The sequence below is a fragment of the Anser cygnoides genome, chromosome 36, assembly GCF_040182565.1.
Source record: "Anser cygnoides isolate HZ-2024a breed goose chromosome 36, Taihu_goose_T2T_genome, whole genome shotgun sequence".
NCBI classification, from domain to species: domain Eukaryota; kingdom Metazoa; phylum Chordata; class Aves; order Anseriformes; family Anatidae; genus Anser; species Anser cygnoides.
The window spans coordinates 1,490,014-1,506,271 of NC_089908.1; the positions used below are offsets into that span (position 1 = coordinate 1,490,014).

General features: G+C 38.2%; 1 protein-coding gene and 2 non-coding genes across 7 annotated transcripts in view; all 3 read right to left on the minus strand.

The window, feature by feature from the left end:
* Positions 1-16,258, minus strand: part of LOC125179635 (ubiquitin-associated protein 2-like) — a 127,887-nt gene that overhangs the window by 16,149 nt on the left and 95,480 nt on the right. For 2 of the 5 annotated variants that reach the window (XM_066986939.1, XM_066986937.1), the window contains exons 11-21: positions 14,886-15,075; positions 13,930-14,143; positions 12,360-12,634; positions 11,660-11,841; positions 10,370-10,580; positions 9,168-9,207; positions 6,342-6,525; positions 3,949-4,015; positions 2,453-2,651; positions 1,103-1,194; positions 194-244 (exon numbers count right to left, since the gene is read on the minus strand). In XM_066986939.1, the coding sequence (XP_066843040.1) occupies positions 194-244; positions 1,103-1,194; positions 2,453-2,651; positions 3,949-4,015; positions 6,342-6,525; positions 9,168-9,207; positions 10,370-10,580; positions 11,660-11,841; positions 12,360-12,634; positions 13,930-14,143; positions 14,886-15,075 (1,705 nt within the window). Of the gene's footprint in view, positions 1-193; positions 245-1,102; positions 1,195-2,452; positions 2,652-3,948; positions 4,016-6,341; positions 6,526-9,167; positions 9,208-10,369; positions 10,581-11,653; positions 11,842-12,359; positions 12,635-13,929; positions 14,144-14,885; positions 15,076-16,258 lie in introns of all 5 variants that reach the window. The other 3 variants (XM_066986935.1, XM_066986938.1, XM_066986936.1) reach the window with 3 other exon arrangements.
* On the minus strand, positions 12,151-12,235 carry LOC125181438 (small nucleolar RNA SNORD121A). Its single transcript, XR_007160383.1, has one exon. It is a non-coding gene; the product is annotated as a small nucleolar RNA SNORD121A (small nucleolar RNA).
* LOC125181439 (small nucleolar RNA SNORD121A) lies at positions 14,486-14,566 on the minus strand. Its single transcript, XR_007160384.1, has one exon. It is a non-coding gene; the product is annotated as a small nucleolar RNA SNORD121A (small nucleolar RNA).

A 16,258-nucleotide genomic window follows, 5' to 3' on the forward strand; every position in this document is an offset into this window, starting at 1 on the left:
AGTTTGCAGATGGACAAATGCAACAATCGCTCTATACCCATTTACATCACCTAAAGAAACTGTTTGTGGATATTCAAAAAACAGAACATAAGGATAAGCTCTTAATCACCACTGAGCAAAGCAATTTGTGTTGGACAGAGGATCAATACTGAAGATAATGCTTAAAATGAAATAAACCAAGCTATTTACTTACCATTGGCAGCCTGGATTGAAGCATCTGGAGATCATCATAACCATAAATCTGCTTGAAGACAGATAAAAATACAACATCATTATAACACTTTTCTCTGATGCTGACAAATTTGGGGCTTTAAACACAGTTTGATCTAGGACAAGCCTATGTTAAAGGTGCATGGCTCTATGTTGTATTGTGTAATCACAAAGCACTGTAGAATTGTAAGGCTAGTAGAGCTTAAAACAGCTTGTCACTAATATTGTTTTCAGGTGACAGCAGTCCTTTGAGGAGAGTTTGCCTGTGCAGTCTTCAATACCGTTTTTACAGATGTATCATTCATGAATTAAAGATCTACTGGGCATTCAGATTTGGGAATAAAAACAAGTCTTTTCTGCAATTATTCTTTCCGAGAATATGACAATTAAAGGCGTAATGAATAGGCTATTGAGCAAACTATAGCTCACCCCTCACATTCAATGCGATAAGAAAAGCAGTTAGAACAGTTTCTGATTCAAAAATTAGATAATGAGATGTTGATCCTGGTCAGACATCAAAAATCTCTGTGCAGCCTTTCAAACTATGACAGACAGGACACATAGCACAGTTCGACCATTACTACAGTAAGTCTATTCCAGTAACACAAACCTGAATAAGTCTAAATTTAATGAAAAGACCTAAAAACTTATACCACTGAAAACCATAGCAGAACACATGCTCAGCTTTGACAGCAGCCACACCAATTCTGAAGTTTTCTATGAACAGTGAACTCCCACTGAATATATTGCATATTTCTTTGTCATTTGGAAGAAGAATTCCAGGTGCAATACATGACAAAACAAATGCCTTGGCATAGACAGCAAGAGGTCTGGAGGGCCCACTTGCACCAAGGTTTAAGTAAACAAGGACAGGTACAATTAAATTGCTTACTGGGTAGGCAGGCAGAAGTCCTCCAGGTCCCACAATATACTGGTTATGCAACAAGGGCGGTACACCTTGGGGTAGGTTTGGGGGAGCTTTGCCTGTAGAACCAAAATACAGACACTTTAACAAGCCTTTAGAAAAGAAAAGGCTTCAGCACCGAGACAATATAGCTCACAAGCCCTGGCAGCTGCACTATCATAGCTTTTAAAGAACAGAACTACACAGAAAAATTTAGTGCTAATTGATGAAAATGCTCAAAACAGCCTGAAAAGTTGAACCATACCTAAAGGAAGGGAAAGCACAGACTACTTCAAATTGAAAACAGCCCCTGCAGAAAACAGCCCAATTTTGTCATTTACTCTGAGTGGATTACAGGAACTTCTCTCCTTTCCTTGGTCCCCTCCTGAAGGTAAAACGTAGGCATTGTTCTTGATCTGAGCGCAAATTGTTTTCTTTCATTTTCTGCCCTATCAACACATTTCCCCTTGCTGCCAGCAAGGGACCAGAAAGCACTAAATATCACCAGTAAACTTTTTGTGGGTTACTTATTGCATTTGGGAAAATAAAGATTGAGACAGTCTCAGGTGCCTCTATGAAGCAAAGCTAGGAAGCAGAAGGGTAAAACAGCACTTTGGCCAGTCAGACGTTTCATTTACAAAGAGTGGGAATAGGAAGTGAGAAATTCTTGTAAATGTTAAGATCAAACTTAAATACACATCATTCACTTCCCTCCACAGAATTTCCTTTTAGCAGGTTATGTTGATTAGAAGAGCAGAGAAATTTAGCATTGCTTCCACTTCAGTGGAAGAAGCCTCCCCACCTTCTGTCAGTGGATGCTTTGGAAGAAGTGATTATTGCTGTAGAATAACCCACACATCAGACAGCTTTTTTCCTCTCTGCAGATGTAGCAGTAGGGATATGACACACGATAACGAGGACACCGCAGTGTACTTTGATACTGCCAAATGAATTCAAGTCACAGAGAAGACTGAAAGGAAAGCTAATGTAAACTGACAGTCAAGAGCTGATCACAACCTGGAATATAAACTGTGCAAGTCTTCTAGTCCAAAACTTGAAGTGAGAACTGCTCTGGTGTCTATTTATAAAGCTCTTTAGGGATAGAACATGCTATATAAATGCCATGTCACACCCTAACGAATACTTCAAGTACACAAAATCAGGCAGCTTTATTTTATAAGCCAGCAAATAAAGCATGCTGAAAGTGTGGATTTCTTAGCGTAGAAATCCACAAGAGTGTGGATTTCTTAGCGTAGTTATTGCTGGTGAGGTGCTCAACTGACAGCCCTGCAGACTGAAGTCCTCTGTCTATCCACGTGATCTGTTAATATTGCGAACCTGAAGACACTAAGGGAGCTGCCCGTGTGGTAGCAGCTGGTACAGACACACTGGTAATGCTCAGGCCAAGGCTGTTTGTAGTGTTCATACTGCTTGCCATGCTGACAACCGAAGAGGTGGTGCTACTAGTGGCTGAGGTTGAAGCAGTTGAAAAGGTTGTTGAGGGCTGGAGCGAAGTTGTGTTCTCAACACTAGTGTGCTAGAAAGGAGACAAAAAGATTGAGGATCACAGAGCAAAACCACAGTGGAAGACACTGTGGAAAAAAGACAATCTTATAAGTAACAGCAGCACACGCAAGAAAATGTTTAATAGTAGATGCATTACTTATGTACCAAGCAAGCAACTAAGTCGCACGCTTGTGATTTTCAAGTATTCAAAGAAAATTATTAAAGTTTAAATTAGGCAGCTATATCATCACAGAATTGTATCACAAAAACCTCAAACATCCCTCCATTGCATTCTTTCTTGCCATTTGACTGTCTACTCATTTCAGCTAGTACTTATTATATAAAATAAACTTCTATATTCTTCCAAAAGACAGTATTTTTTTCCAGAATACAGGACACTGCTATTGTCATTTCCTCAATGCACTTTGTGGAATTTAAAACATTAGAACTGCAATGTCCCACAACAAAATCAATGTGGTAAGCAACTGCAGACCAGATATATTACAGGAACACAAGTATAACAGAGTTCCTGGTTTGAATCCAGCACAATACAGTGCTTTAACTGTAAAAGCTGATGACACTTGCAAAACAGTGTCATCGACACACAGAAGCTAAAACAGCTCCCACAACAGGGAAGAAGGACATTTACCTAAATGTGAATTTTCAAGTTACACATTCAGTCAGGATGAAGCATTACAAACTAAAATATACGAATAAAAGAAGAGCAAAAGCCTATCAGCACACCCTAACTGGGATTGTACAGAAGTACACTATCACAGAATAAAGCAGTGTCTGACTTCCATTTGTGTAACCTCACCTACAGCGCTGTATTTGATACCATTTGCCTCACTCTAATGAATTACTCACGTGACAACAACATCACATGGTAAACTCTAGTATCATCTGTCATGAAGCATTTGTCATGATATATATCATTCCATCACACCACACTTTGCCTGCTAACCTCTCCAGTGTAGATTGCTAACATTCCATATTTTGAAGCAGTTTCAGATAGCCACTTCTAAATATTATTTTTAATACACTTGCTGCAAGAAATTCTCTTTACTCCATCTCCCCTTCCCGGGGAAAAATTTTTCTCTGAAGCTGTATGACTGGCCAGTCTCTAATATTTAATTCTTGATCTAGTACAAATCACAAGTAGTAATGACAATCTTTTTATCACTAGAGGGCTAGCAGCCCTCCTCCCGAGACAAGCCTCTTGTCTCAGTTCTTGGTGTACTGGGACACAATGAACTTTAAGAGAGGGTCTTCATCAGATTAACACTGACTATATGCCAAACATCTGTTGAAACGCAAACAGGACTTACTGCATGTGATGTGCTTGAAGACAACACTGAGACAGGGGAGAGACTGCTCTGATGATTGGAAAGGGAGCTAGAAGGAAATTGCAAAGAATTAACACAATGAATTTTTCCTAGAACAAACTATATACACACACTGTATGTATATGCGCACACACACCCCTACAGGCAAATTTTTTTTTAATATCTACCTACTGTTTAATAAAAAAAATAGAGAACTATTAATAACAAGAAACATGATAAACACCAATCATTTCTAATTATCAGCTTACTATGTTTTTAGAAAAAACAATAGTTGTTTCAGCAATTATACAGCAATGCCTCCAAGTCATGTAAATTCCAAAACCAGAACATACCAGAAAGTTTCACATCACATATGGCTTGTTAATTATTCTTTCCCTGAGCAACTGCTGCTGGATATCACAGGGGACAGGTACTAGGTGAGGCAGTGCTTTGGTTTGATTCACAACATTTCTCATGTTTTAACTGCATTTCATTAGTTCAGCTAACTAGAACTGTTAAGGTATGTGCTCCATAACTCTGCCAACAGCCTCAATACTCTCTTCAAAAGGCAAGGCTCAAAATAAAAAAGCAAACAAAGAGCACCTGTGAAAGCAGGAAAATTAGACATACTACTACAGAATTTGTTAATTTAATCAACACCTCTTCAAACCACTACAACCCTTAAAAGCCTTTTCCTTATTCAAAAGATGAATCAGAACAATCAGTTCAGTTTTATACATACTGTAAAATTTGAGAATAAGGAAATCACTGATGAAAAACATTTGAGATAACTTCATTTTAGGAAGCAGCTCTGCATTAGCACCACTTCTTTCCCTAGCTGACCAGGCCTGTGAATTTTAGGTAGTAACAGCAGCACCAACATTCATTTGTAATCCAAAGCTCTTTAAATGTCTCCTTGAAAAGTGACAAACTGGTTCTCAAACATTTACACTTAAAAGTTCTACCTTACATTCAAGGTCAAGAACACAAAAAAGTACAATAGGAATAAGCAAAATAACCAAATGAATACTGAACAAAGCCAAACAAAGCCATACAAAGCACTTATGATTTGGTGTTCAAAAAGCTCATAATGTGAATCAGAAGCAAGAGAGATACTAATAATAACATGTATTTTAATATTCTCCATAGAAATAGCTACAAGAAAATAGAGCAGTGTTTTTTAACAAAGCTCTGGACTAAATCATATGCCCTAATTTAAGGGCAAAGACTTCTGTCACAAGCTCTTCAAGGTGCTGGGTCAGACTAAACCTTGGCAGTTTCAACAGATTAATTTTCCTTCAAGCCTTTAAAACTATTTCCCATCTGGAAGAAATAGGATGACACCACTTCAGGCAGCAAGAAAAGAAATGACTGAGTCCAGCATACAGTTTTAAACCATTTCCTTGTCCACCCTTTCCTTGTGAGAAGCCTTCATTAATTCATCATCTGACCTATGGCAGAGACTCAGACAACAGCTGCCAGCACAACCAAGTCAGACATGCCTGGAGTTCAGGCATCATCTTGTCATGACACTCAGTATCTGCCCAACAGTTAACAACCCTCCAACTAAAACTTCTACCAGCATGCATACCTTTTCAACAGATGTTAAGAGAGAATTTTTCTAATGTGAATGGAATAATTCTGGTTAGCTGCCACATTTACAATTATATTCAACAGAAAATGCTAGTATGAAAGAGAATCAACCATACCCCAGCTGGGAAACAGAAATAAAACTGTGATATCCCATCAAATTAGTTTCTTGTATTAACAATTACAGTACAAAGGTGAGCATTAGAAGTCTAACAAATCAGTACAGCTTCAACATGTCACCTGCCTGAGGACAAAGCTCAAGTAACAGGGACAGAAATATCAAAGAGCATAAATGAGCTGAACTGTGCTGAAGACACTTCCAGGAACCTGATGTTTTAAAGTGTCTTATGGAAAAGACACACACTGTCCCTATGGATTTTATTTATTTATTTTTATTTTTTAATTTTGAGAAAAAACAAGTGCAAATGAAACCACAATACTTCAAAAAAAATGGGCAGAAAGTGAGCTCTTAAGGCAATGGCTTCAACCATAAGGCAGTGTATTTGTCCAGATACTGTGCACAAAGTAGGAAAAGCAAAATGGGGGGAAATAAATCTAGCTTATTTAGCTGGTATGATTGAAGCAAGAGCCCCTTGAAACACAAAGGTGTTTATATGCCATGAAAATTTGAGGGCAGCACTGCTGTAACAAAGAGGCAGCCCTACTTTGCAAACAGAAACATCCTCTTCTGAATCTCTTAATTCCAGTTACTGCCAGAAAAGAGCACCCCAATGTCAGCCACCCTTATATTTGCCCTTTCCCCAGAATGTTCTTCCTTTCACAGGTTACCACAACTCCTACCATACCTGCTTAACTGGGAAAGTGAGCTGCTGGCCAAGTCACTGGACTGAGACAAGCTGGGCAACGTTGCCACATGCTGCGATGCTGAAGGCAGAAACGAAGTGGTGGTGGACACCACACTAGGCATAGAACCAGCAGAAGGTAGTGAGGGAGAAGGCTCTGTCTTAGACACTGGAACTGATGAAGTAGCTGCAATGAGTTGAAAAGAGGCATTCAGAGACAAATTCCAGCATACCTGACTCCCAAGCTGGATTCAGGAACATTAAGTATTCTACCTTGGTTTACAAAAATCTGGCTGTTAAGAACAAGGAATGGTGTTAAGCCATCTGGCTATTAAGGAAAAGTCAGATGGCACCAGAACTATCAATTTCTCTGTTTAAGCTCTTCACTTACAGAATTATAATTTTTACCAGTACAGATGTAGTAAACTACAGTCTTCTACGCTTCACCTCCCAGTATCTGATTATTAGCTTTTGCTCACAAGTCCATCCTCATTTCAAAGTTCTTTGCATTTGATTCCAATCCCTTTCTGCAAACAGAACATGTTTGCACTCTTCAAGGCACTGCAAAAGTTTACCTACAGCTCCAATTCTTCACTTCAACCTACACAGCACCATTGATGCCTGAGATTTGGATCGTTGGGGTACAAAGGGCACATAAAACTAATCCGTTTGAGTACTGACTCAAACATGTAACACATTAAAAATAAAATAAGCTACAATAAAATGCCACAATTGAGCACAGCATTAAGCATGCTCATGTTGACAAATATAGCCTTAGTTTATTTGATCTAAATAACAAAGGGTGATTAGCATTAATACTACTTTTTAGCTTTTATATAATAGAACTTCTTTACCACCAATCTGCCTTTCCAAAGGAACGCTGTACTGCAATAAGACACGGAACAATTCTATTGCCTAACGTAATTCCCATCTGTTTCTACACTTCTATCTCTTGCCCTCTGAAGGAGGATAATACACAGAATTAGACACATGCACACCAGTAAATCTCAGAAACAGTTGAGCCCTGCCTTATGCTGGGCCATGCTTTCATTCAACACCAAAGATCACCACCCGGAGGATCACTACCTTGGAACGCTTGTGAAGTCAGACAGAATGCTCACCAAACAGGAGTCTGCTTAGAAGTTAACCATTAATGTGAACAGTGATACTTTTCTCCCTAAATGAGAGAAGTCAGGTCGCTGGATTGGATGCTTTAAACAGAAATCAAGAGGTCTTGACCTTGGCAATAAGCATGTGAGCGTAGCTGACAAAGGAAATTCAAGTGGCAAAAACATAGTTATGAAGGACACAACTGTATCACCTGATATCTCCTGGCAACATTCATATAAAAATAAACACCACTTATAACTCTCAATACATTTAGGCCAGGATTCACTCCTTGAAATCAAAGTAGACGCCCCCAGTATAAGGGACAGAATCACCATCTTTATTAAGAAGAAAACCAGAAGACAAATAGGACGGTCAGAATTATAATCCTAGCATGTTTTGAACAGCTTCGTGTTTAGGAAGGATGAGACCTGGACATTAAAGAGCAGCAGTAGGAAAGACGAGAGATGACCAACTAAGGATATTAGCAGCATATACAGAAGGAAAACCGTCAGTGCTTTCAAATGTTTACAAAAAGAGAATTTCAAAATAGTTTGGACACATGAAATAGATACACAGTAGAAGGCTGATTCTGGTTTATGGGCCTGAGAGAGAGAAAAATATAAAAATGTTGTCAGAGAACCAGTATAGAAAAAGGGACTAATAAAACTGTTACACAGTAATTACAAAAAAAATCTCAGATCTTTGTTTTCCATAGCAAAAAGACAAATCCCATAGTGAATTTCCAAAATGGTTAATTCTATACATGAGAGTAAATAAATTCTCTATTTGCAAAGTTGTCCTATCCATTAAAATCTTTAATAAGTAACTCTTTAGGCATATACCCTTCCTCCTGCTCACTTGAACAGAACTTGGCATTAACAAAACAGTTTATAGGTCTGAATACTCAAGTCCTTGGCACTCAAATATAAAAAAAAAAGCTGTCCTGCTGCTGACATACCTGAGATGTTTAAAAGATTGACAGACTTAAAACTGAAGTGTTGGAATTCCAAAAGATTTTAATTCAAGCTGCTAGAAACTTCCATGAACCAGAATATAAAAGTCAAAAGAGTGAAAACTACATTTTAATTATTTTGACTCTGGGAAGAGAGCTACTGGGGTGCTACAAGAAAATTACCACACGCCAAAAAAAAAAAAGAAAAAGGCCAAAACGAAGAGAACGATATTGCCTGTATCAGACAACACTGTTACTCTATTGCAAGACAACAAGCAACCCACAGCAGAGGGAGCACGTTAGTCACCCTTATTTCCCACAGGGTAGCAACTGAGCAATTGAGCATTACACCCAGCAAGAGGTGCTTTCGAAGAATGACTGTTTCATTACCACTAAATGCTAATTGCAGCTTTCCAAACGAGAGCTGGAAGGATATATAAGAAATTGTATATTAAGTAATTTGCAGTAGAGAAATCCAAAAAGGGGAGAAAAAAGCAGCAAAGCAGCTTTTCTAATGCTTAAGACTGCTCATAGTTACACACACTGGGTACAGATTCAATAGAGCTGTTTCCGTATTTCAGTTTTCTCCAATAAGCAAGCAGCACATCCTGTGTAAGTACAAAATAAACTCAGATTGATCAGCCAAAAATTAGTCAGAACCATATAAAACCTTAAACTAGATGTCATATCACTACAACTGTGCGCATACCAATTTGTAAGGAAAGACTAGAAAGAGTCCTGTACACATCCAAACTTTGTAAACTTACTGTCAAGAGCTGCCTGTGTTCTAACACCACTGTGCCCATTCTGTAGACAAAGGAGAAATGAATAAATCATCTCAGAGGTATATCACATTTTCTGAATGAATCACACATTTAACGTGCTTCATGCAAAATTCTATATTCATTCTAAATTGAAAGACAAAACAGCTTTTTACTGCCTTTAACAAAACCACAAAGTTCAAGCACAAAGTGTCCTGAACATACAGAATCCCGTACACTGTCTATACTACACCCATCAGCAGGAGACCTTCCCATGTACTGTATATAACAAACTTCAGGTTCACACCGATATGAAAGAAAGGATTGCATTAACATATAGGAAATGGTTGTGCTTTTGATCTAATGCAACTCACAATTTTAACTATCCAAGTTACACAGACACCAATTTTTTTCCATTGAAAGATAAGACTTGAAAAGCACTAGTTGTTTTTTTGGATAATGCTGGAATACAGAAGTGGATAGTCTACGCTTGATCCTCACCAGTACATACGAGCTAGTGCAGAAGACAAGTGTGACTGAGCCATTACATAAAGGCCAGAAGTAAATAAACTTACAAACTCTCACAAGTTCCTTAATCATTCAATAAATTGTTCTCTTTAAACAAACCTACATTCTGCGTACAAAAAGTAGGTGCTTTTGAGTATCTCCCAAGAGATCCTCTGTCCGAGATCAGATCTCACCCTATCCTTTTATAATAAAAGGATACTAATTCCTACTGGTGATTAAATCCAACAAAAGAATAACGCTGGAGGGGCCAAAACCAGTTTGAGATCTATTTGCTAGATTCCTTATAAATTTAATAAATTATATGCCTTTGGATAGCAACTGTCAAGTTATGGCAAAATACCATGACTAATATTTACATAGACAGTGAGTTCCTTTTTTAAAAGCTAAGCTTCAGGGAAGGAAACTCAACTAGAATGTTAAAGTGTTACTAAGAAAAAAGGTCAGGCGGCAATTTAAGATGTCAAGACCCATAAAATCAGAGGACATGATTATATCCCAAATACAGTACAGCCCGAAATGGCTACACAATAGGAAAAGAAAACACAAATAACAGGGTGGGCTTGGGAATCAAAGAAACCACTTGGCTTGGTTAAAAACATTGACGTAGCAGGGTTATACGAGTCTAACATGGATAAGAATATTTCATCTTTTTCTAGGTCTTATTTCTGAAGTTCACTCACCGTAACTGCAACAGGGGGTGGTTCAGACGGAGCCATGGAGCTTTGGTACGCTATCCTACTATGCACAGAAGTCTGTTCATAGGAGGTTGTTGTTGTTACCAGGCTAGTGCTCTGGGATGAGCGGGTCAGGCTGGAAGAGGTGATGGCAGAGGTTGTGTAGGTGGACTCCTGTACTGTATTGGATATTGGCAAAGAGGTATTCAAAGGATCACTGGAAAAAGTAAATATTATTTACCACAATGGTAAATGAGATATCAAACACCTTCATGAAAATATCAGCTCCTACACAGCTATCTAAAACTACTTAACTAAGACATAGTCAAATTTACACTATTTATTTTAGAGAAAATCATGAAAAAATACAATTTCGTTTTGGTCCCCAATAATCACTTCAAAACCACCAGCTGCTTTAAGCACCATTCACTTTCCTCCTGTAAGCCCAACCAAATCAATACTTGACACACACTTGTCAATCAACTTATTTCCATCCTCTCAAAAGGATAAATTCACGATCATAACCTTTCTTAATAAACTAGATCCATAAAGTCCAGAATATGATGATAAACACCTAATCTTCTTAGAATAGAAGTCTAACATTACAGTAGCAGTCTAACACAATATGCAAAGAGTAAAAAAAAAAACTAAAACATGCAGGAGTTTTATTTTCTAAACAGCTTAAATCATTTATAGAACTAGAAATGAAATGAATGTGGAAGTTCATTTTTACTAGTGTTTCTGAATAAACTTCAGGAAGCTTTCTACTGAAAGCTAAAAGAGTAAGGAAGAAAAATGGGTTATTGACATATTTGTCTTTATCATCACCTATTTTAGCATTTCAGTAAAAGCTTCTGCAGACTGAAAAGCTTGGCTTTTCTCATTCTATAGGAGCATCAGATCTGCAATCTGGTGCCAATCTACTGACACGCATATATGGTACAAGGTTCATCTATCCTGGACCAAAAGCAGAAAAATTGAAGTTGTAAGGAACAAAGCCTCTGGCAAATTTAAAAATCAGGAAAATCAAACATGAGGAAGCAATTCTACAAAAGGTAGCTTGCTTTAAGGTTCTTTCCATTCATGTCATCTGCAGCTTCAAATCAACCTGTCCAAGAGGCTTTGATTTTAATTAGAAGAGAGACTTCTTTTAACATGCCATCCACAGAAAACACAGCCTTACAAGCCACCCTATTTCCCTCTCCCATTACACAGTAACTGTGCCTTGACATATTTTACACAAACTTGACCCTTCGAGAGGACATTTCAGAAGGCACAAGGGGAACTCACACGTACTTTACAGATTTTGAGTACGAGCTACTGTTGGTCGCCAACAGAATACTGTTGGTATTCTCACTGCTTGAAGTTGATCCAAATTCCGGGAGTGCAGGCTCTGATCCAAACTCAAGAGCTCCAAACTGAACATTTAACCCTGTCACATCAGCTGACCCAGGCATCTCCACTGCAGAAGCAGGAATCTTAAAAGGGAAAAACAAGCCACAGTTCCTTTCTGTGTACTATCTGCATTAAAGGTACCAGTGATTGACACTCTCCTCCCATAACTAGACTTCTTCAGCTACTGCCTCAATCTTTCCTCTTAACTACATCTGTCACAAAGCCCCAGTTTGCATCACAAATTAATTCCATTATTGCAATCTGAAATTCATTTATAGATTCTTGGATCCAATCTGAGGCTGAAAGCGTTAGCCATTGTATTTTGCAATATGCAACCATCACCCATGCCCACCCCCGTTCATCCAACATTCAATTTGCGGCCAGTTAAGTCAATCCAAAATCACTCAGCATCAGTCATTTTCCACACAGAACAATCAGGTATGTGCTTGGAAAAGACAACATCATTCTATTTTGGACTGTAGAACTATCCAGCTTAGAATTCCCTGCTCTATAAACAGAAAACATATGATGGTCTTTGCCCCTCTTCTCCCTAGAAACTTATACGCAATGATTAAGTACTTGGTGCCATCAAATTACCCACCTTGGATGCTGGAGTTATCTTCCTTTTTGGTGGTTTTATCTGTTTCTGCTGGGTTTGATGGGCAGTCACTGCCTGGTTCTCCATAGATATACTGGGCAGCTGTAACATTTTGCTGACAGCTGTAGAGGTGTCTACCGGGGATGGCTCTTGGAGTTTCACCTGGGAGGAGAAGGACTCCAGCCTAGGAGGAGGAGCAGGGACTGCCTGCATTTGTTGCTGCTGTCGCTGGGTCAGCTGGCTCAGAACTGGGGATGGTTCAGGCTGGGATTTAAAGTCTGGTCAGCAGTCGGAAAAAGAAAAATTAAAGCATTAAACTCTAAAGCATTAAAATAGAATATTACCATTGCAATAACAACGCCAACATTTGATATTCCCTATCTTAAATGAACACTTTTCATCAAGCATTATTTAGCTTTCTTTAAAAATAATAACCACATATTACACATTAGGCATCAACAAGCTCGTGGATTTTTTTAGCCAAAGATGGCAAGTTTCACTGCAATTAACTGCGCCAATAAACTGTGATAACTTTCAAGGTGTTTGGAGTTGCAATTTAGATGTATTAGGAGTTATGATTTCCTGCCCCACAAAGGCAAAGATTTTCAACACAAGGAGGAATTCATCTACCATCTCCATCTGGCTGAAAGTCAGGACACACTGGACATAGACAGTTTTTTCCCCCAAGTTTTTCTCTTCCCCAGTTTTCAGATGTGAAAGCCAAACAACAGCTTGGAGCACTGGCCATCAACCATAAGTCCATATCACTTGCAATCTGAAGGGGTTTTTTATTCAGTTGGCAAATTGCATTAGAAAGCAACTCGAAATGCATATAAACATTTTTTCAGAATTACTGCATGTAAAAGATTACAACTGCTATCAAATTGGCTGCTTATCTATTTGGAAACACACACATACAAGAGAGAGATACAAGAACTACCATTCTTTACACTGAGAACACGGCTACAAACTGAACTGAAAAGAACAGCTTCCTATCATGTTCACCGCTGTTCCTGTCAATTGTACTTAATTAAATGAGAAAGCCATCCAATTACAAACAGACAAAATGAGTAATCTGCATCATTCTGAGCACATGCAGACCTCACACAAGGAGATATGATGTACTTCATGAAGAAATTATGTAGTACTCATTCAAAACTCATGTAATAGTTATAAGAGGAAAAAATGGGAGAAAAAATATGGTACAACCTTATATTCAGCTAGAAGCAGCATAGGCACAAAGACTAAAATACTTCTTCTCCAGGATTTGCAGAGAATGAAGTCACATCAAAGTTCCACTTAAATAGACAGGCACACCAAATCAAAGATGTCACTACGTGAAGGCTCAACAACTTCTAAAGACTCTATGGATAGGCTTAAGCCCATCACAACTTAGTTTGTGATATATTTGTAATACCTATTACCAGCAAATAAGCTTAACTTAAACCTTGCAACCAATTTTATTATTAGAATTACATTTTAAAAAGCCTTTCATCGAGGCCATTTTAAACTGTCATTCGCATTAAGAAATTTTACAGACTAATAGAGAGAGAGATTATGTGAAAGCACTTACCAAACTGATTAAGGACTGAAGACTGAGTAATGGATGGTTTTAGACCCCAAGACGATGTAGTACTTGTAATAGTGGTGGTAGAGCTGCTATTGTTTTGTTGAGAGGTAAATTGACCCAAACCTGGAGATTCCAATTGGTCCAAGATTTGGGATCCAGTACAGTTTGCCACTTTAGAGGATCCAAGTTCTCCAAAGCCAGAAAAAAGAACTGCAGACTACCAAAAGACAAGGAGAAAAAAAGGAACAGAAGAATAAAGACTTAATAAATCACTTGAAAATAATCATAAGATCGGTGCCTACAGCTGCTATTTGGCAACAACTGAAACCTCTTCAGCCCTAGATTACTAATAAATGACAAATGAAAAATTCAGATGTAGCATATTGCCAGATCATCTTGTTATCACTAATAAACTTTTACCACTGATTGCAACAGTGATTTTCTTGAATCCACACATCCCAAAAACATTTAATTACTAATAGCTGAACAGATTTTCAAAGAATACAAGTGCCCAATTTTAACTCTCATAATCATTAAACAAGGGAAGCCTTTTTCATCACTCCAGAAAACTCAGAAACAGTCATGTTTCCACAAAAAGCAGTTAGATACGTGCTTAGAAATGTCACATAGTTTTCTGGCATAGAACTCTTCACCACAAACAAATGATTCAATCCTAAATCAGCATGCAGTAAACACACCTGCTCCCCATGCAAAAATTAATACAAGTAACTTCATGTAAACCAAGAAACAATTGCCTAGGAAAAAAAAAAAACAACAACAACAGAAAAAAAGGTTTTTGTGTATGTGTGAGAGAGGCTATTCTTAATCCCATTTCTTCAGCATTTGGGACACAAATTTTACTAATACTGAAACATTTCATGAAATGACCAGTACTGGAAAAGCTGTTTAACGTGAAGTATTTCTTCATGAAGAGCACTCAAAGAATAAGATAATTTTACCAGACTCTGAGGAGAATAGGAATTTACAGCACTGGAACTGCCAGTTCCTGATGCCATCTGGGTGCTGTGCTGAGAATTTGTGAAGACTAGGGCTTGGCCAAAGGTCTGCTGCTGGGGAGTCTCAAATGAGTTGCCTTCTGTCTCTTGAGTGGAAGTCACAGGCTTTTGAAGCAATGTTACCAAATCAACGCTGTAAGAAAAGTAAAGTTTGGCTAGAATAAACATGATGATTTGGCTGTGCTGAAACTGAAGAAAGCAGTAACAATATTAGATAAAGCTGCCACACCAGCAATAGAACTAATACTGATCAATAGCTTTTAAGAATATTGCTTGTCTGCCACAGAAACTCTATACACAAAGAGGAAGAATAGAGGAAGAAAAATCCTGCTAGCTGACACCTTCCACTACAGTTACAATCAAAATCATCTTTGCACTCTTTCTGAAAAGATCAACTTTTGTAACATCACATATCACATAAATAACCTATATGATCACTATAATCAAGTAACTGAAGACAAGTTATAAAAGATACGTCACATTTGAGTGGATCCTACCTGCTAGCCTATTATATATATCTCAATTATCCACATTGTACATCACACTATCCCTCTAAAAACAGGCAGGGATCAAAGTTCTACCCTCTGTACACGATGGGTTTGACGACAGTCAAGAATCAAGTCACAAATACAGCAAGCGAGTGAACATGTGGTGACATGGAAGTCCTAAGAACAGCAGAAATAAATGTTTCTCAGACAGCAGCCACATATCCAAAATTACACTACCACAAATACCTAAGCAGAATGAGAAACATGCTTTCTTACACTTAACATGGCTTGTTAATATCTAGCAGAGGTTTATGCAAGGAAATAAAGCATTCAGACAATATAAGATACCAGAATTTTTGGAGAAGTTTTCCTAAACACACTGCAGGCTTGGGCTGAAGAGTTGCTCCCAGTGCTTTCATCACTAGATTTCTTAATGCCCAAACTTTTCTTCTGGCAAGTAAAAAATTACCAGAACTTAATGTGATGAACTAAAATATTTTCTAACATAATTTGGGGGGCATCCACTGGAAGAATATTTACATCAGAGCAACGAATGTCTTAGCATATCATGTTTAAGAAGCAAAGGAATATGAGTTCCAGAAGAACTGACACCATGCCTCCTCCAGGTTATAACCATGTTACATGGAAAGTTTTGCTGCAGTGTGGAGTTCAGCAGTACAGCTGTACCAGGATATTTGGGACCGTTAGGCCATCTAGTTTTCAGATCTCATGGTATCTGACTGCTGACATGCTCTTCTCTGACCTGAGGAAATGTTAACTAATGCAGGCGACAGATCTGTACCACCACCTGCCAGGCACTTGGTGAAG